Source organism: Heliangelus exortis, chromosome 19 (genome assembly GCF_036169615.1).
Source record: "Heliangelus exortis chromosome 19, bHelExo1.hap1, whole genome shotgun sequence".
NCBI classification, from domain to species: Eukaryota; Metazoa; Chordata; class Aves; order Apodiformes; family Trochilidae; genus Heliangelus; species Heliangelus exortis.
This window is the reverse complement of record NC_092440.1, coordinates 10,772,724-10,796,287: the sequence shown is the minus strand read 5'-3', so window position 1 is coordinate 10,796,287 and position 23,564 is coordinate 10,772,724. Positions and strand designations below refer to the sequence as shown.

Sequence of the window (23,564 nt, the reverse complement as noted above, 5' to 3'; positions counted from 1 at the left end):
GCTTGTAGCTGGCGCTGACGTTGTTTTCTTTGTTGCTTCGGGAAGGTCATTCCTGAGCTTGCTTTGCCCTCTCGTGGCTGCCCGGACAGCTGCATTGCAAACTCGGTTGCTTTGTTTGATACACGTATATAAAATTAATATGAAAAATATCCAGCCCCCAATAGCTGAGCATAACCACGGTAGAGGTGTTTCCAGAGCTTTCCCAGGACGTTAGGAACAGAGTTTCTCAATTACTGCGAGAAGGAAATCATCGTTCAAATGGTCCAGGGAAGAGGTTCTGCCCCTGTGCTCAGCCCTGGTGAGGCCACACCTCGAGTCCTGTGTCCAGTTCTGGGCCCTCAGTTTAGGAAGGAGATTGAGGTGCTGGAGCAGGTCCAAAGGAGGCAACTGGGCTGGTGAAGGGACTCGAGCACAGATCCTATGAGGAGAGGCTGAGGGAGCTGGGGGTGTTGAGGCTGGAGAAGAGGAGGCTCAGGGGAGACCTCATCACTCTCTACAACTCCCTGAAAGGAGGTTGGAGCCAGGGGGGGGTTGGGCTCTTTTCCCAGGCAACTCTCAGCAAGACAAGAGGGCACAAGAGGTCTCAAGTTGTGCCAGGGGAGGTTTAGGTTGGACATTAGAAAGAATTTCTTTAGGGAGAGGGTGCTCAGCCATTGGAATGGGCTGCCCAGGGAAGGGGTGGATTCTCCATCCCTGGAGATATTTCAAAAGAGCCTGGATGTGGCACTCAGTGCCATGGGCTGGGAACTGCAGCAGTAGTGGATCAGGACTTGATGATCTCTGAGGTCCCTTCCAACCCAGCCAATTCTATGATTCTATGATTATTGGTAGTTTATGAGGCATTTTTTCCCAGTCACATCCTATCTGTGTGAAAAGAACAGCGTGAATTGGGGTGGAAAATTCAGAGCAGTGTCTACCAAGAGCTGCAGCGTGCTCCTGGAGAGCTGGGTGTGCCTGCTGGGATAGAGGAGCTCCTGGACACGGTGTCTGCTCCAGATGTCAGCTGGGATCTGGCAGAGTTTACCACACCTGGTGGTGGTGGGGCTGTGCTGCCCTTTGTGCAATGTGTGTGCTCTGCCAGTGTCAACAGGAGAGAAGCAGTGGTGCTGCTGCAGAGCTGGGAGCCTTTTGCCCCTTCTCCAAGTGCCCGTTTGTGCCAGGAGCTGTCGCAAAGCGGTGAGAGGGTGGACTGGAACACCTCCTCTCCTCTGCAGTCATGTATTTGTGTCTTGTGACAAGGGACAGCCCAAGAAGGACAAGGCTGTCCCTTCTGAGCCTTTCTTCCTGAAGCTGACACTGTGGTTTTGGTTTTAGTATTGTTATATTTTTTATCCTGTTGTTCTTCTTAAGGAAAGGGGTAGTTTTCAGCTGTGTGATGGCCATCCCACACAGGCTGATCCCACAGCTGCCTGTGGCTGCAGATGAACCCTGTGTGGCAATTCCCTAATTCCCACAGTGAAACCCACTCGCAAAGGAGAACAGCACAGGAATCCGTGTGCCCTCTTGACTCATCCCTGCTGTGCTCTGTGCAATCACGCTTTGCTGATGGTGAAGCACATCAAAAAGCACATCAAAGCCTGTGACCTTGTGCAACGTGACCCCGTGCCCCGGGTGTTGATGCTGCAGGCTGCTCCCTGCAGACAGTTCCATGGTGGTGCCACGATTTCACCACCCTTGTTGCAGAAGGGATTGCACAAGGAGGCCTTTGGTGCTTCAGTGCAGCACGCGAACATTATCTGTCTGCTGGGCAGGCTCTGAGGAGGGAATTAACAGACTGAAATTTCAGCCAGGGTGATTTAAACTGCGCATTGCACAAACCAGTCTGATGCGCAGCCCCATGTGCTCTGCGGAGAGGAGCAGGAGGGAGGCGGGATCGATACCGCCGGACCGGGCGGTACCGGGTAGAGGGGTTCGCTGCACCGGCCCCACGGGCGGTCCGCCGGGACCCGCTCCCTGCGCGGCGTCCTCCCCACGTGGCGGGGCCCTGCCGCCGAAGGGCGTTTCCTCCCGGGCCGCCAATCACAGCGCCGGTTGCTCTTCGCACGGACCAATCAGCGCCCGGGGAACTCGCATTTAAACGGTGTTCCCGGGAACCGCGACCCTCTCGGTGTGACAGGGAGAGGGCGGGGTGCGGCTCTGCGGGCCAATGGGAGGCGCGGAAGCGGTTATTGACAGGCGCTCGGTCCAATGGGGTTGCGGAGGGGAGCGCGGCATCTCCCCGCGGAGCGGTTGTTGTTGGCGGGGGAGCTCCTCGGGGACCGCGGGGACAGCCCTGGCGCGGGGGCCTCCTGGCCGCGGGGCCGCGCCACCGCCACCATGGCGAGAGGTGGGCGGGCGAGCGAGGAGCGGGGAGGAGGGGAGCCGGGGTTCGGTGGGGCCGGCGGCGCGGTGGGATTTCGCGCAGGGCGGGGGCCAGGCGGCGCCGTGCATCTCCGCGGAGTGGATGCTCCCCCACGGGAGGCGCGGGGTGCCGGGGACGGCGGGACTCCTCCCCCGCGCGGTGTGCGCAGCTCGCCGGGAAGGGGCTGGGCCGCCGCGGCTCGCCCTGCCGCATCCAGCCCTTTAAACATGGCGCAGGCCGTGGCGGCCGGGCGATGACCGCGGGCGGCCGCGCCGGACATGGCTCAGGCGCCGATCTTCCCCCCTTGCTTCTAGGGAAGAACATGCCCAAGACCAGGGCGGGCGGTGCGGAGAAGGCCAGTCCCGAGAACGCTGAGAGGAAGGGCCCCGGCCGTCCCCGGGCCGGTGGGGTAAGCGCTGCCGGGCCTGGGCGGGTGGCTCCGGGGGTCTGCTGCGCCCTGCGGTTCCCTCCGCCGTGCGAGCAAGCGGAGTGCGGGATGTCCCGGCGAGCTGCGTGTCCCCGGAAGCCTGGCTTCTGGGGTTTCTCGGGTCATTCAAAAATGGGTTAATATTAAGTGGAATCGGGTTCTTTCCGTGTGTCCCCCTGCCCTCCCGCAGCTGCCCTGCAGGCGCGGGGCGGTGGCGGGGCTGTCAGCGAGCAGCCAGGGCCCAGGCTGGGCCATCCCCCCTCCTACCTTCCCAGTCGTGCGGTTCCGTGACAGGCAGCTGGCCGGGGTTGATTGTCACTTTGGATTTAAATTTATCGGGATTTATTACCTCGGAAAATAATTGGGATTTATTGAGTCAAATCCCAGAGCTCCTCGGCAGCTCTTCATGTGCTCTTCAGAGAAAATCTCTGCTCTCCGGGGTCTCAAGCCGGGCACAGACAAAGACGTGGCAGCCGGGGAGCTGGGAATGAGAGGAGGCAGCTGCATTGGGAAAATTATCGTTCCTTTCCTGTCAATGGTGAATTGAAAGCCAGAGGCTCTGTTGGCAGGTGAAATGGAGTGTTTTCCGAGCATTTAATCCTCAAAAGCCCCAGTTTTTTTTAAATGAGCAAGTCTTGTGTTTCATAGGCCTTTCAGAAATATTGAGGGTCAGGGAGTGTTTGACTGACTTGCTTTTTTCTCAGGCTGTTGTGATAAAATCTTAATCTTAAGTAAAGTGTATTTATGGACTAAGACTTGTGTCTTTCTCTGGTCTCATTTTGAGTGTAAATTATGTACACATTAAGTTGCTTGCTTAATATTATGTTAATTATTAAAAATATGCATTGTCTGCTTTATTTTTTAATGTTTGTGTGACATATACTGAGATATTTGTTTAGTCAGCCATAGCTGAGCTTTTTTTTTTAACTAATGGGAACAGTTGTGTGCTTTTTGATAGAAATGAGTGCATGTTGTTTTTTGTTTTAACTGGCTTGCAGTCTCTTAAAATTGCTTTTAGGAGAATCAAACTGCAGCCAAGACAAACTCATCCTGGCCAAATTGCATCTGCTTGTCCAGAAACTGAGGTTTCACAGTTGAAGTCTGTGTGCCCTGCACAGTCCAACTTGGTGAGGTGGCAGGAGACTGGAAAAGCAAAAGGGGCACAATTCCACTAAATCTTCCTAAATTTGATACTTCTCACTGTTGATGTTCTTTGAGCCTGAGCCTGTGTACAACCCTCAGTCTCTGAGGTGTTTGACTGTGCCTGACACCTTTACCATTTCCCTGGCTGGGCACAGGTATTTTGTGAAGTCTCTTTGGTGTTTCTTTTGCCATGTACAACTTTTACGCCTTATTTTATGAATTATAATTGATAAAAAGATAGCACTGTGTAACTCCTAGACCTCACTGAGAGGTGTCACTAAAGGTAGACTGTGCAAAGCTGATTGCTGACTTCTGTGTTGCTCAGTAGAATGTGAAGTTACTGCAGTAACATTTGAGAGTACTCATGAGAGTGTTTTGGTAAGCTGTGAGAGGCATGTTTGCAGCTTGGGCAATTTTTTTCTCTGCTATTTGTATTTTTTTTGGCTTGCACTCTTTGGGCTGCCTTCCTCCTGAGGATCTCGGTGTTATTTTTCATTTTGTTAACATCAGAGTTCATACTGTGAAGCACAGAGTGTGGAAGCTGGAGTTAGTTACAAATACCCCATCCTGCCACGTTTCATGTAAAAGTCCTGAGAGCTTGCATGAGTTCTCTGCATGGTCACCACCATTATGTTTTCACTTAGTAGAAGCAGCAAGAGCAGCAAGGATGTTGCAGTAAAGCTGTGGAATTTGCATTAACACCCTCAGCTCTCAGCCCTGGTCCTTGCAGTGGGTTATAGGTACCAGCTTGATGTACCTGGCCCATCTCTGATGTACTGCTTTTTGTCTGGCTCTGTTTTAGGAGAATGTGTTTATTGGTCAATCCAAAATCTACAGCTACCTGAATCCTAACAAAACTCCTGGTGCTCGCCCCCCACTTCAAGAAGAAAACTCTGTCATGTATCACGAGGTGAAATGTCAGGGCAAAACACTAAACAAAACCTTCAGGAAAGGAAACGGTAAGATTGCTCTTTGGATTGTTTGCCTCGTTAAATGTGCTTCCCCCACCCTCAATTTGGAAACTTTATTACACAGACAAGAAGGCCTGGCAGTTCTTGCTTTCCTAGTCCCACAATTCTATCAGCAAACTGGGACTTAACAGTGATGAGGGTGTCCTTATCCTATTCAAAACTTGGGTCATGGGTTTAAAAAGCTTTTTTTTTTCCTTTTTCTGGCTATGTTTGTATTGTCTCTCTGGGTATAAAAAGCTAATGCTTGCCTTGTCAGTATATCCTAATCTCCCTGTAATACTGTTACTACTCTGCTTTTTCAGGTCAGCATTCAGCAGTTTATCTTATTTTTTGAGAGTCTGTTTTATTACCTAAAACTGGCTTATTCTATAATTTGACTGCTTTATGCTAATTTATAGGAGGGCAACTCAAAGTCAAATCAGGTATCAGGCAGAGGTATTGGTAGAGGAAACAATTCTTAAATTTTCAGGATGAAATAAAGGCCTTGAGGAGGAGGAACATAGGCTGTGGATGCTGAGTGCCAGGCTTTGTAGGTGCTTCATTGTAGTGGCTAAAAATGCAAATGTTCCATAACTTCATGGAGGGAGAGCAAAGCTTCCTTGTGTTTAGAGGTACATTTAATAACCTTTGTAATTTGTCAAAACTTTTGATGCAAACACTTCTAGCAAGCAGGTGCTTTAAGTCCCTCTCAACACTGGTTTCCTGCAAACTCAAAGCCTTTGGCTCCTACTTTAGTGCTGCTCTTCTGACAAGAAAGCAAAGATGGCCTTAGCTCATCCCACTGCTGTGGTGTTGCTGCTGTGCTTCATTTCTGCAGTGAGACTGAAGCATCTGTCTCATCAGATGGGACTCTTAAACCTGGTGATTTCCTTTAAATAAAAACTTGACTCAGCTTTAAGCCATGCTCACTTACTTCTGAATCAGTTAGCTGGGCAGGAGGATTTGGTTGTACCTGGATGCATGGAACCAAACCTTGGTTGTGGGTGTGGTAGGGTTCTTGGAAGAGCCAACCCTTTGCCTCCTGTGGATTTTGTCCAAGTGTTGGCCACTTGGTACGAGCATCACAGCTGCAGGATCCTGCACTGAAGCTGCTGCATGCTCAGCTTTAGAAAACTCAGTTGCAAACTTAACATGAAGAAGTACTTTGGCTTTGTTTTACCCTTTCTCTGCTCACCCTCCCTCTGTACTGTGTGTACTGGAGCAAGGCCTAGTCAGAAGCTGAGAAACAACCCATCTGGGTTCCAGCAGAAATCATTGTGTCATTCCCTTCCTCTTTTCTCCTGTTTGACAGGACTAGGACTTGGGCTAGAAACCTGTAGAATTCATTTAAAGCACTCTGGTATAGATGATGCTAAGTTCAGAGCCTTACTTCTTTTCCTGTCACCAGAAAAAAAGAACAGTGGCAATATAATTGAAGGTGCTATGAAACCAGAAGACCAGAAAGATAAAGAAGATGGGTGCAATACTGCAGTGCCTGACTCTGATCAAAACCAAGAAACTACAGAAGGTCAAAAGACACCCCTGCCTTCTGACTGTGCTGATGAGGCCAATGCAAAGCCAGCTCAGACAAAGGTGGTTAAAGCAAAACGTGGACCAAGGAGAAAGTAAGTGACTTTTGGAATTACAAAAGCTTTTCTTCTGTATGTTCTTTTGCATCAGGAGGCTTTGATCTGCATTTTTCCTTCAGAAGCTGCAATCAGACCTGTAATTAATGTTGCTATGTTGCTCTTGGCTGCTTTTTTTTTTTTTTTTTTTTTTTTTAAGCAAATGGTTATTGGGTAGAACAAATCTTAAAGGAGGCTTCTTTCTTTTCTCAAGGGTAACATGTTTGAAAATACAAAATAACACCCAAAGTATTTATTGACCTTGCAGAGCAAGCCCAGTATATTTTATCCCAAATGAAATACTTGATCACCTGTAGAAATATAAATTAATGAGGCATTAAGACCTACTTTTCTGTGGACAAATGGGAATCTATCTTGTCAGAAACAAAATACAAGATTAATTACTGTTGGAGGCTTCCTGGCTGAGCTGATAATCATGATACTGGAGTAATGTGACCTAACATTAATAAATTCCTTGCCCAGCAGTTTTCATGACCTGAATTTTAGCACTGGCAAGGCACACAGGGGGCTTCAGGTTTGTGCTGTGACCTTCAGCTGCTTTCCACTGACGTCTCATTCTTGTTGCTGAGGTATTAATGTTACAGAGATCTCTGTCCAAGAGGTGTAACTTCTCCAATAGTCTGAAACTTGTGTGTCCTCTGTTTCTTATCTCTCAGAACACAAGGAAGAACACCAAATCGAAAAGTGACAGATTATTACCCAGTTAGAAGAAGTTCCAGGAAGAGCAAATCAGAATTGGAGGTAGGGCTTCTTGTTAAATATCATGAGTTATAACATTGCCAGTTAATTGAATGTTTGAGGAAGTGCACAGCTCTCTAAGTGGTTTCCACTGGCCACATACAAATGGCATTCAGCACTGTGAGTGTTGCTGGGGACATTCTTTAAATTTGGAAATGCTGATCCAGTTTTTCTAGCACAGCATCTAGCTGCTTACCTATTTTGGGGTGCAGAAATCTGTTTCTCTGCCATTCAGTTTTGCTGTAGAGTAAGGCACAAAAGCTACCAAAAATACCATGTTTTTATTTGTTCTTGTTTCCTCTGCAGACTGAGGAGAGGAGGAAAATAGATGAGCTAATTACAAGTGGGAAAGAAGAAGGAATGAAGGTAACTGCAGTGCCAACCTGAGTAGCCACGGGCTGTGTTTGTGCAGGATGTTGCTGTCAATCTGTTTAAGCAGGAAGTAGCAGTCTCAGAACTGCTGCAGTTCCTCAACAGTAAGATGAAAAGTGCAGCAAAACTGGAGCACACTCTTTCCTTTTGGATGGGCAATATTTGGCTATGGAGAACATGTATATGCATCCTCTGTCATAAATATTGAGGGTACTGTATAGTCTTTACTGAAATGCACTTGAAAATGCACTTGCCTCCCTTTAGTATCTACTTTCTTGGGTTAGCTTTCAGAAATGGGGTCAGAGCATCTGAATTGCCATGAATTATAGAGGTAACAGCCACGTATGGTGACAAATTCTCTTCACCTGTTTACAGCCAGTGGCTCTGGGTCTTCATTATGCCACTTGGGGTAATTAAATTCTCCTTCCACTGCTAGCACGTAGTACTTATTGGGATGAAGTGCTTATTGCTTGGGTTACTCTCTCTAAAATTTAAAGGAGCAATGGCTGCTGGGAGTGCAGAAGAGCTGTGGTTCTAGAAAAGCAGCAATCTGCAGCCAACATTTATGATGGTGATGATAGAAACTCCTTAGAGCTTCCCTATTTATAGGGGGTGGCAGGAATAGTAACGTGTCCTGGTGGGTGCTAAATGTAACTTCCATGATCAATCTTTCTGTTCCTTTACCTTTTTAACCTGTCCATACTAATGGTGCTGATGCACATGAAATGGAAAAGCTTGTTGCCTCAGCTTAGGTAGCTTAAAGATAAAACATAGGTACCTCTTCTCTGTACCATTTATTTAAAGCCAGTCTTAGTTCTTTCACTAGAAGTCTTTGCATTAAAATTGGGGTGTGTCTCAAACTCATCCTCTGTTTCCTCCACAATGCTGTGCTTTGTGCTTCTACAGCTTTCCAGTGCACACAAATCCCCTGCTGTCACATTTCTAATGACAAATCATTGCCTAGGAAACAGCATATTTGCAGTCATGTAAATCCTTCCTCATTTCCCAGCTGATTTTCTTTTCAACCCCACAGATTGATTACATCGATGGCAAAGGGAGAGGAGTGATTGCTACAAAGCAGTTTAATCGAGGAGAGTTTGTAGTTGAATATCATGGGGATCTCATAGAGATCACTGATGCTAAAAAGAGAGAAGCTGTGTATGCTCAAGATCCATCCACAGGCTGCTATATGTACTATTTCCAGTACCTCAGCAAAACATACTGGTAAGCTTCTCTGCCCTTAAGTGTGATAGCTGAATGATAGAGGCTTTGAATGCTCCTAAATCTTTCCTTGTTTTCATGCAAAACTTTAAAAAATGGAAGCAATGAATTAGGAAATCTTCTTGGAGCACTGTGTCATAGTCTGAGAGTCTCCTGTCCCTCTGGGCTTAAAAGGAAAGGGAAGTGACTCAGTGCCCTCATCTCTGAGTACAGACAAGGTGTATGGAGAGTTCCACCTGCTGGGATGAGACTTCTAGGTCTGTCATGGACTTCAAATTTATCCCCTTATAAAATTATCTGCCTTTCCTGAGCTGCAAGGGTTTTATTTGGAAAGCAGTGTGGACAAACTCTCTGGAAGAGAAACATTTCCTTCAGTTGTCTTTGCATGATCTGCAGCAAGGCTGCTTTCTGTTCTTGTCCTTTCAGTGTTGATGCTACGAAAGAGACGAATCGTCTGGGGAGGCTGATTAATCACAGCAAATGTGGCAACTGTCAGACAAAGCTCCATGACATTGATGGGGTGCCTCATCTCATACTGATAGCTTCCAGAGACATTAAAGCAGGTGAAGAACTGTTGTATGACTATGGAGACAGAAGCAAAGCTTCCATTGAAGCTCATCCGTGGCTGAAACACTAATTCATCTTCTTTGTCTGGAGTTCTTTTGGGTTTTTTTCTTTTTTTGTTTTTTTCTTTTTTTTTTTTTACTGAGTGCTCTACAAGGAGTCAGTGGATTTTTTTTTTTTTTTTTTTTGTGTCCTCACTTCCCTCAGCTTTCTTAGTGGACTGCTTATGGTGTTCTGAGCTCCTTAAAAACATCCTTTTTGCTTTGCAGTATTTAAATACCTATTACAGTTTTCCAGGCAGGCTCAAATAGTGGATCTTGGATTGCCAAAACTTGCATCATGAAAGGAAGCTCCCTAAAATTTGAATGGTTCTTTACAGTGACCAGTGCCACTTGAGCATGCAGTCAAAGACTTGCACAGAAACTGAATCACTGGGGCTGTGATTCTGCTTTTTCAAGGAAATCTCGTGCTCCACTTTGTGTGGTGATGAACTTGGCAGCAGCTTTGTGACAGGAGATGTATTCTGTGCTCTGACTTGTACACCTGGTGGCTCAGCTGCTTGTCAGGCTGCTGCTTACAACCTGGGCTTCTCTGAGGTGGATGCTACTGTTCTCAAATTATCTGGGGTAGGGAACCAGTTCTTCCAGTGTCGTATCATGTAAGCAATGAACTTTAAATGTACTGGTGCTGAGGGAAATGGGTGGTCAAACTGGCTGCTTTCTTCAGAGGAATGACTCCAGGCCAAATGAGGCTGGGTTTTGATAGACTGGGTTGATACTGGTTAGAAATGTGAAGCTAGAACTTCACAGCAAGAATCAATGTTTGACATATTTTTCAAATTTAAGATGGTACCTTTTTATCATTGATGGCTGATTCTTGGAGGTATCTCCCAGAGGATTTTAAGGAAGTAAAAGAAAGAGCTCTCTCCAAAAAATCTTTTTATTACCTTCCTATGCTAAAATAGCCACACCAGAAGCTATTTATTTACTGTGAATGCTTGAAGTAGAGCACAGCAGTTCCAAAAATAGGAGTCATCTTCATCTGCAGCTTCAAACTGTAGTGATGGAGTTCATGCAATGAAGAAAGTAGATTCCTTATTGCCTGGTCCTGTAGGTCAGTCCAGCATGGTCTGGTCCCACTGTCTTTAATGGGAGTTGAGTGCATCTTGCAGATGTTTGTGAAGTTACTGTTGGAGAAACCACATCTGTGATATAGGCAGGCAATACAATGCAGGTCCTTTATGTTAAAGATGAATTCTTACCAGTTGGGATTTTTGCCAAGGCAGGCTTGGCATGTGTGTGTAGGTGAAAATGGCTGTGAGCCATCAGCCACACTTGCTGCTGGGAGGTGTCAGCAAGGGATCTGTGGCTCTCTTAGTGTCTGTTCCTCATGTCTTGAAGGCTGCTGCTGTTCCAGCTAATGCCCTCTAGGACAATCTTCTATGCTTGCCTATGTGATAGGTCAAATTAGCAACAACATCCTGGTTGGATGCTCCAGCAGCAAGGGAGGTGGCTTAGTGATGTATTTTTTAAATTAAAAACTTGAAGACAATGTCTCTGTAAAATAAAGAATATATTTATTATTGATGAAGTGGCTGCTATAGTACCTGTCTCCATTGCAGATCATTTGGAAAGAAAGCTGTGAAAATCATTAGCTATAAATGCTTTATATTTACCACTAACATGAGGCAAAAGCTCATCAGGGACAGCCTGTGTATTTTCACCATTTCTGAAGAATTAACTGGAGACCTGTTACCTTGCAGGTACTGAGTTACAGGTAAGCTTTGGCTGACTTCTTGAGTTGGCACTGATTTTTCTTTGGTCTCAGTAACAGAGACTCCAGCAATGTACAGTGTCTGGTTTAACTAGAGCACTTCCCTTAAGTCAAAATTGGAATTATTTTTTTTTTTTATTATTTTATTTAAACATTTGCTTGGTCTTTATCAGGTCAAATAGCTTAAAACCTCTGTTCTTCCTACTTTACATAAAAAGAAAATTGTTTTCTCTGAAATGCTTTACTGGTAATCAAGTAGCACTGCATCGGAAGATGGAAATAAAGCTGATGTTGCACTGAGTATGTATCCTTTTACTTTTCTAGGAATTGAGAGATATATATGTGTATATCTCAAAATACTTTTCACAGAAACATGCTGTTTGGATTTCTATCCCTGTGCCCTCCAGGAAGGTTTCATCTCCTAACATGGTGTAAAGCAGTTACCAGGGAAAGATGCCCTTGGTTTGGGAGCTGAACTGCTTTGGTCAGGTTGCTCTAACAGGACCTGCAGCCAAGGGATTTTGCCCCTTTTCAGAGAGAAGCTTTGCAGCTCACTTGGCACCAGTGTTGGATGCACGTGTGATGGTTCTAGAAAAAGACTAGCCCAAAAAAGAGTCAGGTGCTCTCCTCTCTGCTTTAACTGGTGAACTCTCACTTTTTTTTAAGAGCATCTTAAACAGTAAACTGGAAAGGAAAATGCAACTTTCATTGTCTCCTTCCACAAAATGCAGAGTGGCCTAGGCCCATGCTAGTCTCCTGTGCCTCCATGGCAGGTTGTTACTTTTGCACAGTTTTGTTTAATCTGCACAGTTCATCGCCTGAAGTTGTTTCAGTAGGATTTAATAGTGATTAGTGTGTTTTGGGGCTTAATTTCCCCCAATTTTTTAAGGAGATTGAAAAATACATCCCTGGATAAACCACAAAATAGGATGGAGTTAATTTTTAATTTTTCTCCAAACACAGAGCCTCTGCTAAGGAAATGTAGTAAACTTTCTTTCCTGCTACCATGCTCAAGAAAATACCTTGTAGGGCCATGTCCAGGGCTTGGTAGTATTTTGAAGGTAGAAAAATGAGTTTAGGAGTTCTGTGTCCTGGCTAAACCAGGTGCTTAGGTCAGACATCTTTGTTGCATTGCTAAGGCAAAGTTGCTTACAAATTCTCTCTGAAAGGAGGCTGCAGTTCTGCCTTCTGAGAAACCACATCCCCATTGTGCATCTCAGCAGATGTGTGATGTGTCCTATATTTTTCATGCTGCTAGGGTATGAGAGGAAGTCAGAGGATTTCAGAACCTGCTTTCAGTTTTGAAGAGAACGAGAGCATCATCTGATACCTGTCACTGCTCCTTTTATGGCTGTTCAGCCTTTTCTCTGGAAATTCTACTGCTCTAAATGTGGAACCTTTCAAGCTTATTTTTATACTCCTCTGTTTGCCCTATCTGCATTCCACTCATGATAAATCTCATTATTTGTGCTAACACCCAGGTAGTGACATCTGACTCAAAGAACAGAGCATATGAAAACCACAACTGTACCACAGGAGACCTTTAGCTGTCAGAAATGAAATATTTGCATCTGTTCCAGTTTAAGTATGTCTGCACCTCTGAAAAGACATCAGTCCTTCAGGTGGGCAGAGCAAGATGCAGCAGCTTTTCTTCCCTTGCTGAGCTTGACTTTTTCAGCTCATCCCCAAACAGCCACTCCTCTTATCATCTCCCAGCTGCATTTTCCTTTGGTGGGATGGGGTGTGAGAGGCTTCTGCCTGCTGCTGCCTGTGGATGGCCCAGCAAAGAAACACAACACGAACCAGTGCTGGGCTTCTCTTCAAACAGTTCTTGACATGGTGCAAGATAATTGCTTTGCCACATAAGAGCTGTGGGGACTGCAGTCTGAACGAGTTCCTCCTTCCCAGCACTTCTTGATAAATGCACTTTTGGGATGAAGCTCTTCAAAGTATCTTCATCTTGGAAAATCATTTGGGCTGGGAATTTTGATAGGTGGACAAGATAATAGAGTGGTAGTACAGATCATCAGATTCTTTTAATAAGAATAAAAACACCTTTGTATAAACTTTTATTTTCTACAGGTAGGTAATGTCTGTCTGGACTCTAAAGAAATACAAAATGTGTATGTCTTAAACAGCTTCTAAGAAAGCAAAAGTAAAATCTGTTCTGAAAAAATATGATACAAGGCAGCTCTTTTGAGATTGCTTATTCTCTACAATAAGTGATGCTTTTTCTTCCAGCTGACTCCTCTTGTGCCTGAGAGCTCCTAAGAGTGTCATTTCTGAGCAGAAGTGGTTAAGTCCTTGAGGATGCTCATTTTCCATGCTTAAAAGAGAACCTAAAAAAAAAAAAAGGAAACAATAATGTACAACTGGAAAAGAAGGAACATGCACCAAGATGTCCGTGTCAATGTGTTCTGCTATTCTGGGGACTTCAGGGACAAAGCCTGAGCTTGTGGGTACTGCATACAGCTGTTCCATACAATGTCAATAAAGCTCCAGGGAGAGCTGCTCTGTTCCCACATCAGTCTTCATGTGCTAGCAGGGGAGGCATTGCATAGTTTTGCTCCAAAATGCTTATTTTTCCTAGGAAAAAGTGACGCCCTGGTGGTGGTTGCCTTCCTGTGGAGTGCTTTTTTCTGCAGGAAAGATTTTCTCTTGTTTTAATTTTACAGAGAGAGGAAAACAAGTTCCAGCCAACTAGGCCAAAGTTCAGAATTCACCCCTGGAGTCACTAAGTATGAAGCTTACCCTATTCTCCCACATTCTGCCAAAAAAGATGCAGACAAACTTACAGCCTTTTGATGATTGTCTTTTCTTCATTGTTCTTGCTGGTTCCAGGGCCACTGCCTTCTTTTTCCAGTTCCTCAGTTTGGTCCTTTCTCTGGGAGATAATGCCACTGGGAAAAGATGTGGGTTTGTTTATTTTTGGTGTCTGGATGGCATAGCTCTCTCTGTTAAACCCTTCCCTGGCCAGCCTAGGACATGGGGTGACAGGCATGACAGCCTTGCCTATTTCTTTAACAAATTGCTCTTATTTTCCTTAAATACTGCAATGTAATTTTGTTTAGGCTGTGCTTTCATGGGAACACTAAAAAAGTAAGGAGCTGACTTTGCCACATAAGAAGAATGGCAACTCTTCATGGGAGGGAAAGGGAAGTGTAATTCCAAGTTGGATTTGTGCACAAGTCCAAGGGTAACAGGAGGGTACAGGCACAGACGCTGAATTTTCTGCACAGGTGGATCTGTGGCACCCTCAGTGCAGCCACAAAGGCGCTCACCATAAACCTGGGAACAGATGGGAGAATCCCAGCTTCCCTGCAAGGAGGTGGCTGTTCCTCCTCCCATCCCACAGAGGAGAAAAGAGAGGCTTTGCCTGAGCTGTATTTTTTCTCATCCTACTTTGACACTGGTAACTCCACAAGGTTGCAAGTGCCTACTTTAGGCAAAAGCTTCAGTTTTCCCCAGGGATGTTTCCCTGCTTGGAATCAGGTTAGATGTTACCAGCTTGCACACTATGTTATGTTTTCACAGCATGCCAAGTTACTCTCCTGAGCAGACCTCATTTATCCTGAAAGCTGAAAGGATCAAAGCTTGTGACAGCTGAAGTCTGAAAGCAGCAAAGCAACACTCATCTAGACTTTGGAAATAAAAATACAATAAAGGATCTAGAAACTGGTGTGATATCAGATATGGGATTATTCTGAGGTAGATTTTTCTTTTGGAGAAATGAGATTATGAGTTGTTGGTGACCCTACAGCTCCCAATATCTGCACAATAAGTCCTACTCCAAAATCTTCCATCAGTCATTTTAGCCCATTCTCTACAAGGATGTCAGGCACCTTGTGCTGTATGGATCTTATTTCCAATGTACACAAGAACATATTTTTCCTCTCCCCCTGCACAATTACTCTTATAATTAAGATTTTATGTGAATGTTTAAAGGGAGGATGATTACTTGTTTAAGCTGTCTGTACAAGGAGATAACACAGAATTACTTGAAATGAAAAGCAGCTTTGACACACTCTAGGTGCACAGCACTGGGCCTTAACACAAAAATTGAAAACATTCACACTGTTAATCTTTAACTTGCCCTGTCTAGGATGTGTAACACAGCTGGGAAATCAAAGTCAGCAGAGGCAGGGAGCTGGTGCCTCACAGTGCTCTTGGGCAGCTTGTGCTCTGATTTATTGGATTTCACTTTAACTTCTTGCCTTAACCTGCCTGTTACAGACAGGGCAAAGGGTGACCTTACCGTAGCAAAGAGGTTGTTGCTGAGATATCTCAACTGAAATCTAATGTGCTCAACCATTTTATGCTTAGATTAAGAAGTTGTTTCTTCCCCCAGAAGTTTATAATGCAATCTGATGAGAAGGAACAGAGGCTGGGAGAGAGCAGCCCTGGAGGTGAATCACCCTCAGGTGAAGCAAGGCCCTTCATGCCTCCCACCCCATGGCTCACACATCTTGGTCCTCTCCAGAAAGACCAAAATCCTCCTGAGAGCACTTGTTCTGCACTGTTCAAGTGCCTTATACAACACTGTTGGCAGTCTTAAAAAAAAAAAAAAAAAAAAGCCACAGCTGATCTTGGATGATGCTGAAAGGGCTTAATATTCTGCTTTCCAGATCAATGCTGTACCCCCACGGGAGCAAAGAACAGCTGATAGTGTCTCTGAGAGCAAGCTGGAGGAGGAGGAAGGAAACGTTGACTAAAATTGAGATGGAAACCCCCGTGCTGTTTGGTGTGTAGTGTGGCCTTAAAACAGTGTGTGTGCAGCTGCTGTGACTGCATGAGAAACCAACGTGCATGTGGCATGGGAGTAACTGTACAATTGTAGACTGTGAACTGCACAAAATAAGAGAGAGTTAAGTTTTAAAATGATGTTGCATAGGTACCATCATTCCCCCCAATTTTCTTTGCTCCTGGGAGCACAGATGTCTCTTACATGTCTGGATAGTGCCTTGCCCCCTCCAGGTAGCCAAACCTGCAGTGCTCTGACGTGGTAAGCTCCCCAGACAAGAAGTAGTCAGCTTTGCTGACTTGATGATACCTCTTGTAGCACTGTAACTCCTCTTGCACTACCAGAAGCTGAGCTTTCAGCTGGTTACGTTCTTGCAACACATCTCGCAGCTCCTGCAAGGTGAACCGGGGGCGATTTGGGTCAGTCAGGTCTATTATCATTTTGTCAGGTCCAAGGCTGAGCTGTAAAACAAACAGTGGTGGTCATGAGCTTGTAACCTCTCTAAATTAGGGCACGGAGTAAAAAACACTCTGAATTTTATGTAGCAATTCTTACTGAACTTGTATCAGTTCATGACTATCCTGATTTCTTCCTTGCAGTTGTTTTTCACGTTATTTTTTCATTCCCTTGATTCCTGTACTTCCCAGCCAAGTAAAGCACCCAACTGTGACAGACTCTGACCCGAGTCAAAAGCATTTTCTGTCCCAAGGAGTTTGCAATCTACTTTGCTGTGAAGCTGCTTTTATCTGCTGTTCTGATGATGCTTTAGCAATGTCTGATGTCACACCAGAACTGTGGCAGAGAGGCAAGAACTGAATTTGCATTCCTAATTAAAAACCTTTGTGGTAATGGCTTTTTCAGCCACAGGCAGCAGTTTCCCTTGCACAGAGCAACAAAGCTTCAGCTTTGGAAATGGAAAATTGTCTTTATGGGGACAGAGCTGTGCAAGATCTGTACAGGGGGGGATTTGTACTGTGTGAAACTGCCCGTGTGTGTCTGAACCCTGCTAGTGCTGAGCTGAGAGCGTGCTTGGAGTCACTGCAGCCACACAGGAGCGAGGGATGAACCAGCCCCGGAGATCTCAGCGCTGGAACGAGTCCAAGGGTGGCTACAGAGATGAGAAGCAAACTCTGAGACTCTTCTGCTGCGGTAAAACAGAGACTGTCGCGGCACAAGTATCCTCCGGCCCATCTGGTGTTAGCGTGGGTTTCACGACCCGCACGTGGCCGAGGGGACAAGGCCACCATCTCCGTTGGTAACGGGGCCTCTGCAGCGTGTGGCCCCCCCGGCAGCCGCCGCCAGCCCGGCCAGGCAGGGGGTGCCCTCCGCGGCCCCGGCACCCACCTGATGGGCGCTGGCCCGGGGCCCCTCTCCCCGCAGCATCTCCAGCTCCCGCCGCAGGCTGTCCCGCTCCAGCCGCAGCTGCTCCTCGGCCAGGCTGCTCTCGCTCACCAGCGCTTCCAGCATCTCCAACACCCTCACGATCCTGAACTGCAGCCGGGACAGGGCGGCGGGCACCGTTGTACCGGAGCTGAGCTGCAGCAGGTCCTGGCCCACCACGGAGGAGATGTCATAGACATCCCCGACCGTCAGCTGGAAGGGGCTCTTCTCCAGAGCCCTCTCCGGACCGCCATCCTCCTCCTCCTCCGCTTCCTCCTCCTCCTCCTCCCCCCGGCCCCGCTGCATGCCCGCCGCTGCCTTCCTTCCCCGGGGGAGTCCGGGCCGGGCGGTGCTGCCGGCGGGGCCCGGGGGCGGAGTGAGCCCTCCCTCCCCCAGCGGTTTCCATGGCTGAGGCCGCTGCCCGCCCCGTCCCTTCCCCTCAGGAGACACCCCCGCCCCGTCCCGCCCCCGGTAACGGAACCGCGGGGAGAGGCGGGGAACCTGCCCGGGGCTGGGCCCGGCACTGGGCCGCGCTGAGGTAAACGCATCGACCGCTCCTCGTCCCCACATTCGCCAAACGCCGTGACCGAGCGCCTCAGGGGGCTCCCAGGAGTGTGACCGAGAGGACTTAGCGAGGCCTCTGCTTCGGGGACGGGGAAAAGGGATTAAAACACAAAGCGGCGGGGGCCGGCTGCCTCAGCCCCGCCGGGACCTGGCGAATCGGCCTCTGCCGACGGGAAGAGCCGCGTTCCCGCTGCAAAGCGTGAGGTGAGCGGCGGGCGGGCACGGGCCTCGGAACGGTGGGGTCCCCGTGGGGTCCCCGTGGGGTCCCGGTGAGGTCCCAGTGGGCGCGGAGGACGGGGGGGCCTCTGAGGCGGCGAAGAACTGGGCAGGGCTGCGGGGCCTGGACTGGCCAAGGGGCCCCTTTTGGCAGGGAGAGGAGAGAAGAGGCCGAGGGCTCCCTCAGCCGGGGGCCCAAGCGCCTCGAAGGGTGTAAAAAGAATACGGGCGGTTTGTGTAAGTTTGTAAAAGTTTTTATATATAGAGAAGTACTGTACAGCAGTGCAGAAAGTGCTTCTTGCCCTCCCTCCTCTGCTTCCCAGGATTTCTGTGGGTCTGTGGGATCCCTGTTTTTTTTTCCTACAGACAATGACTGACTGGGCCCCCATAGCCAAGGAGTATGACCCCCTCAAGGCCGGCAGCATTGATGGCACCGATGAGGAGCCCCACGACCGAGCCATCTGGAGAGCTATGTTGGCACGGTATGTACCCAACAAAGGGGTTACAGGAGATCCTCACCTCACCCTGTTTGTAGCAAGGCTCAACCTGCAGACAACAGAAGAGAAGTTAAAGGAGGTCTTCTCCCGGTATGGAGACATCAGAAAGATCCGTCTGGTTCGGGACCTGGTCACGGGGTTCTCCAAGGGTTATGCATTCATTGAGTACAAAGAGGAACGTGCTCTCATGAAGGCCCACAGAGATGCCAACAGGCTGGTTATTGACCAGCATGAAATCTTTGTAGACTTTGAACTGGAAAGAACTCTCAAAGGATGGATTCCTCGAAGGCTCGGAGGTGGTTTTGGAGGAAAAAAAGAATCCGGGCAGCTGCGGTTTGGAGGGCGGGACAGACCCTTCCGGAAACCCATCAATTTGCCAAATGTGAAAAATGATTTCTATGGAGAAGGATCAGCAGAAAAAAGAAACTGGGCTCGTGAGGGAACAAGGGACTGGAGAAGCAGGGACCGAGACCATGACAGGAGCCGGGACAAGCGATGGCCGGAAAGGGAGAGGCCGTGGGCTTGGGGTGAAAGTGAGAGAGACTCCAAAGAGGAGAGGAGCAGAGGGAAGGAGAGGAAGGAGAGAGACAGGAAGGACAGGGATAGAGACAGGAGTAGGGAAAGAGACAGCAAGAAACAAAGAGATGATGATAAGCATAGGTAGGTGACTGCGTGTTGTTGGGGTGTGGTGTCTGCTCCTGCATCCAGCTGCAGGTGCTGCCTCCAGCTTGGGGCTGTGAGCAGCAGTCCCAGAACAAGGAGCTGTGCTGTTACTTGTGCCTGTGATTCTCTCCTGCTAGAAGCTCTCTGCAGTTTGGTTCCTAATGCATTGTTCTTCAGAGAAAATAAACTTTTGTATTAATGTTTTTTAACGGGTGAATGCTGCAAGAAATGTCTGAGCCTGAGTACCCACCCCGTTTGATACCCTTCTGGCTGCCTTGATTGGAGTTCATGAGAGAGCTCTGTATTTTTTATTTATGGCTCAGATGCCTGCACACATTTAGTGAGACAGATGCCCTTGATGAAATTGTCACTTGTTGAAGAAACAGCATTGAAACAGCACTCTGCCTGCACAGGGTTTAAATCTTGTTTTGGAAACTGGGCTCACTGCTGGTTGTAGTTGAGTTGGGGAAAAGAGAGAGGAAAGCACCTCCTTTTTCAGAGCTAGGATGTGTATATCCAGACACATCAGGAGCTTACAGAAAAGGCTCTGTTGCATTCATTGTCGTCATAAGCCTTTCATAAATATTTGTTAATTATTTTAAACTGTATTTCCTTTGTCAGCCTTTGAATGGTCCTAGTGTGAGGCTTTATTTCCTTGAAGAGTTACACAAAGCTTTCTCAGGTGAAAGAACACAGACCCATGTGCTGCATCCCAAGAAGAGATGATATTAACTTTCCACACACACAAAAAAAAAGGACACAAGTCTTGCAGAAATACTTGTTTTTCAGAAATATTTATTAAACTGTTAAAATGATTTACTGCCCAACCGAAAAAAAAATCCAAACAAAAACCCAAACAGAAACAAACAACAAAAACAACCCGAAAAGACTTCAGTGATCCTGCACTCTGCAGACAGGACTGTTACACCCCTTTTTCTAAAAGCAGATTTTTACTTGATTATTGAGAAATGATACATGACAGATTTTTCAGATCTCTCCACAGTCTCCCCTAAATGCCATCCTTCCCACTGACACTTGGAGTGTATAAATTCAGCATTTTTAGCATAAGATTGGGGAGCAAAGTGGTTAATGCCAGCAGGTCAGGAGTAACTAACTGGATTTTTGAGGTAATGGGCTGCAGAGATGAGTGGAGGAAGGTTGTGCTGCTTTGTGTCACTGAACTGGCTGCAGATTTAACCTGATGCTGGTGCCCAGGGCTCTGGGCAGGGGCTGAGCTTTACATGCAGGAGGTTGGGAATGTCCTGTGTAACCCACTGAGGTGCTGGGGAAAACCAGTTCTGTCTGGGTGTCTCTGTTATCCCAGCTGATGTCAGAAGTGATCTGCTTGTTCAGGCTGTGCATCTGCTGCATCCTGACACTGTTCCTGATCACTGCATCTCTTGTGAATGTGCCCAACGACTGTAGCTGTGCAGTGACTGTAGCTGTGCAGTGACTGTAGCTCTGCAGTGACTGTAGCTCTGCAGTGACTGTAGCTCTGCAGGGAGTGACTCCACAGGCATCATTCACAATTTGCCTTAACTGCCTGATACAACTGTAGTGTACTTTTTTTTTTTTTCCTAATAATGGAAGTGAAACCTAAATCTTAGCAACTTAAGTATCATTAAGTTAACATGCTCCCCCTCCATTTAAGAATTGCTTTTCACACAAGGGGCAAAAGTGCTGCTGCTTGATGGATACAGATTCCTTAAGATAAACCTTAAGATATGTTACCAAAATATAACCAGGCAGAAGTGTTTCTGCCCAACACTGACAGCAGATGCTGATGTCACTACTACAAATGCAGATGTTGTTCATGTAAGGCCACGTTTCCTCCTTGCCCCAAAGTGCAGTGACACCAGGGAGGAGCAGTGAACACTTTCTCTAACAGGAAGATGCAGAAGGTGTCTGTTCAACAGGAAGCACAGCCACAGGCAGGGGCAGAGCAGCATTCAGCCCACCAAAGGATGGGTTCCTGGCACAGGTTCACTACAGATGGGCTGCAAACCACTTGTTCCTACAAATTAAATCCTCCTGGATTAAAGAATCCAGTCTTGGATCATCCTGCATTAAAAACAACTGTCCTGCACTAAACCCTTCATCTCACCCCCATCTTGGAGTGCTTTGGGACTTGTTCTGTTTCAGTCCCTGGAGCAGTTGGAGCTGTCCCCCAGCCTGAGTGTTGTCTCCTGTTCCCAGCACCACTCCTGAGCAGAGGCTCTGTACTGAGCACACGTTGCTGGGGGTAAAGTGCCAAGAGCAGCTCACAGTCCCCTGCTCTGAGCTACACAAGCAGAAGTTGTCTTCAGCCTCCTAACTAGATACACCTAGGAGTAGTGTTTAGAGTGGTCAGAGAAAAAATCATCTCCACGTCAGTTAGAACAGTTCCTGTCAGCTGGGTGAGGATGTCTCCTGCTCTGAAGTGAGACAGAAAAGTGGAGTGTGAGTTAATAAAAATCCTGTCTGTGGGAAAGAGACCTCATTTTCCTTTACAGCAGCTGGCTGCTGCTCCAGGGGTAAGTCCATGGCAAGAAGGAAAAATTCAAGTGTTAGAATTCCTCCTTGGAAGCAAGATGTTCTCCATTAACACTGCAGAACTCAGGGCAAAATGCAAGGCACGCTCACCTCATACAGGGGTTTTCTTCATGCTTTAGGCACTATAAGCAGCAAGGGAAATGGACACTCACTGTCCCTCTCAAGGCTGCTCCATTTATCAGTTTGTATCGGGTGCTTTCCAAGTGGTTACTCTGCAAAACACAGATGCCAGCTGCACTCCACAGGACACAGCAGTGCTCGGGCCTGCCAGGGAAGGTGGCCAGTTGTGTCCCTCTTGAAAAAATTACAGAAATAAAAAGCAAACAACTGATAGTGTTAACAAACAGGGTAAGAGAGTCTTTGCCACTAGATATTGTACACTGCAAACAAACTTCTAATAATGGCACAGGTCCTTTTTTTTTGTTTGTTTTTTTGGTTTAAAGAAGCTCGTGTTACTGTAGTTAATGCATGAACAAGACCATAGACTTGTCAGCACAAAACAAGTCATCTAGAAGCTTCCATGTCCCAGGGCACCAGCGACTGTTACAACAAAGTTTGGATTCTGTTTTCAGCAGTCAGGAAGTGAACAGTGAGGGATCCCTTTTGATCTGAAACTCAGCCGCCCAGGTGTGAGAGGCAAATAAAAGTGAGGAGCTGCCAGCTTTGTTTACAGAAGCTTCTTGTTACTCAGACTGTCAAAAATCTACTGTGGTAAACCAAACACCTCGAGGTTTTTTAGTCACAGGTGCTGCAGGGCTTCTTGTCCTTGTTCAGTGTAGGTGTCATCTCTGTTTGAATTTGACCATTCTCCAAAAGTACCCTGGAAGTGGACATTTTTCTGTGATGCTTGCATACGTTTCTTATCACGAGAGAAGAAACTAAACCTTCCAGGAAGGAGAGTGAGGGAGGGAAAAGGAAGAGAAAGAAGACTGTTTACCATCTTGAAAACACTTCAAACACCCGACACGATACACAGCACAACAAAACACAGAGCAAAAAAATCTGTTTGCATCTGCAAAAACCAAGGCAGTGAAGCCTGATGGGGGTGCATGTCAATGTTATTAGAGATGAAGTCATTGCAATCTCAAGCAGTTTGGCTATGGAAGCTTTAAATAAGCTCTGAATGCTGTTGACTCTACAAGGTGCAGGTATCATTTTAGATTGATATTCCCCTGAGGTATAGAAGCAGCACAATGCAGGTTAATCTCTTGGCATAAGTAAAGTGGTATCTTTGGCATGAAATCTGTAGAATTTCCCATGGAGCAGAAATAGAGAATGTTCCTAGGTGTATCAGCAGGGAAATCTGTAAAAGGAGGCAATAATTCCCCACGTTTTTATCAAGTGTACAGATTTTGATGGACAGGCTTGATTCTTGCAAAAAGAAATAAGGAAATGCAGGATGAAGGCTCTAAAGAAATGCACCCAGGTGTGCACCTCATTTCCTGCCACATGCCTTGGGTGCTCTGAGATAATGACCTACAGCAACCAACAGCCATTTGATACAACAGCAAATTGCCAGCTGGCAGGAGATAAAAAAACAGCTGGAAAAGCCCTTAGTTATCTTCTTTGTATGGGATGAAGTTACTTGATTAAATGTTTGTTCAGTACAAGAGGTGTTAGTGTGATGTTTGCTGGGAAATGCAAAAGTTGTGGTTGCAGCTACCAAAGGTTGGGTTTGGCTCCGCTCCTTTTTGGGTTTAATGGTGCACTTGAGGAGGTGAAGATTGGTTTGGTTGCACAAGACCAAGGAGAACACAGTCCTGTGCCAGGGTGGCAATTGCCAAATGCTTCTACAG

The 23,564-nt window shown here is 46.8% G+C and overlaps 4 protein-coding genes across 13 annotated transcripts in view; 2 read left to right on the top strand and 2 right to left on the bottom strand.

The window, feature by feature from the left end:
- The first annotated feature begins 2,159 nt into the window (after positions 1-2,159).
- Positions 2,160-14,854, top strand: KMT5A (lysine methyltransferase 5A). 4 transcript variants are annotated; one of them, XM_071763313.1, is made up of 9 exons: positions 2,160-2,326; positions 2,656-2,750; positions 4,714-4,870; positions 6,270-6,486; positions 7,164-7,248; positions 7,552-7,611; positions 8,651-8,841; positions 9,265-9,401; positions 14,710-14,854. In XM_071763313.1, exons 1-9 carry the CDS (start codon positions 2,188-2,190, stop codon positions 14,748-14,750), a joined length of 1,122 nt encoding a protein of 373 aa, XP_071619414.1. In that variant the 5' UTR covers positions 2,160-2,187; the 3' UTR covers positions 14,751-14,854. The 4 variants fall into 4 exon arrangements, with proteins under 4 accessions (XP_071619414.1, XP_071619415.1, XP_071619416.1 ...); XM_071763314.1 differs by lacking the exon at positions 14,710-14,854 and adding an exon at positions 13,851-13,969; XM_071763315.1 differs by lacking the exon at positions 14,710-14,854 and adding an exon at positions 11,842-11,977 and having other exon boundaries at positions 2,163-2,326.
- Positions 13,232-17,866, bottom strand: RILPL2 (Rab interacting lysosomal protein like 2). Its single transcript, XM_071763316.1, has 4 exons — positions 17,261-17,866; positions 16,226-16,377; positions 13,971-14,075; positions 13,232-13,514 (listed from the first exon to the last, which is right to left on the bottom strand). The coding sequence occupies exons 1-4, from the start codon at positions 17,864-17,866 to the stop codon at positions 13,490-13,492; spliced, it is 888 nt and encodes a 295-aa protein (XP_071619417.1). The 3' UTR covers positions 13,232-13,489.
- Positions 17,783-23,564, top strand: part of SNRNP35 (small nuclear ribonucleoprotein U11/U12 subunit 35) — a 13,767-nt gene continuing 7,985 nt past the window's right edge. Inside the window, exons 1-2 of one of the 4 annotated variants that reach the window (XM_071763319.1) lie at positions 17,783-17,834; positions 18,443-19,445. In XM_071763319.1, coding sequence (XP_071619420.1) covers positions 18,446-19,237 — 792 coding nt within the window. In that variant the 5' untranslated portion in view covers positions 17,783-17,834; positions 18,443-18,445 and the 3' untranslated portion in view covers positions 19,238-19,445. Of the gene's footprint in view, positions 17,835-17,923; positions 18,065-18,090; positions 18,141-18,442; positions 19,446-23,564 lie in introns of those variants that run through there. The other 3 variants (XM_071763317.1, XR_011729730.1, XM_071763318.1) reach the window with 3 other exon arrangements.
- The window catches only part of RILPL1 (Rab interacting lysosomal protein like 1), a 21,254-nt gene continuing 17,701 nt past the window's right edge, over positions 20,012-23,564 (bottom strand). For 2 of the 4 annotated variants that reach the window (XM_071763305.1, XM_071763306.1), the window contains one exon: positions 20,012-22,652. In XM_071763305.1, the coding sequence (XP_071619406.1) occupies positions 22,508-22,652 (145 nt within the window). In that variant the 3' untranslated portion in view covers positions 20,012-22,507. The remainder of the gene's footprint in view (positions 22,653-23,564) is intronic. The other 2 variants (XM_071763310.1, XM_071763308.1) reach the window with 1 other exon arrangement.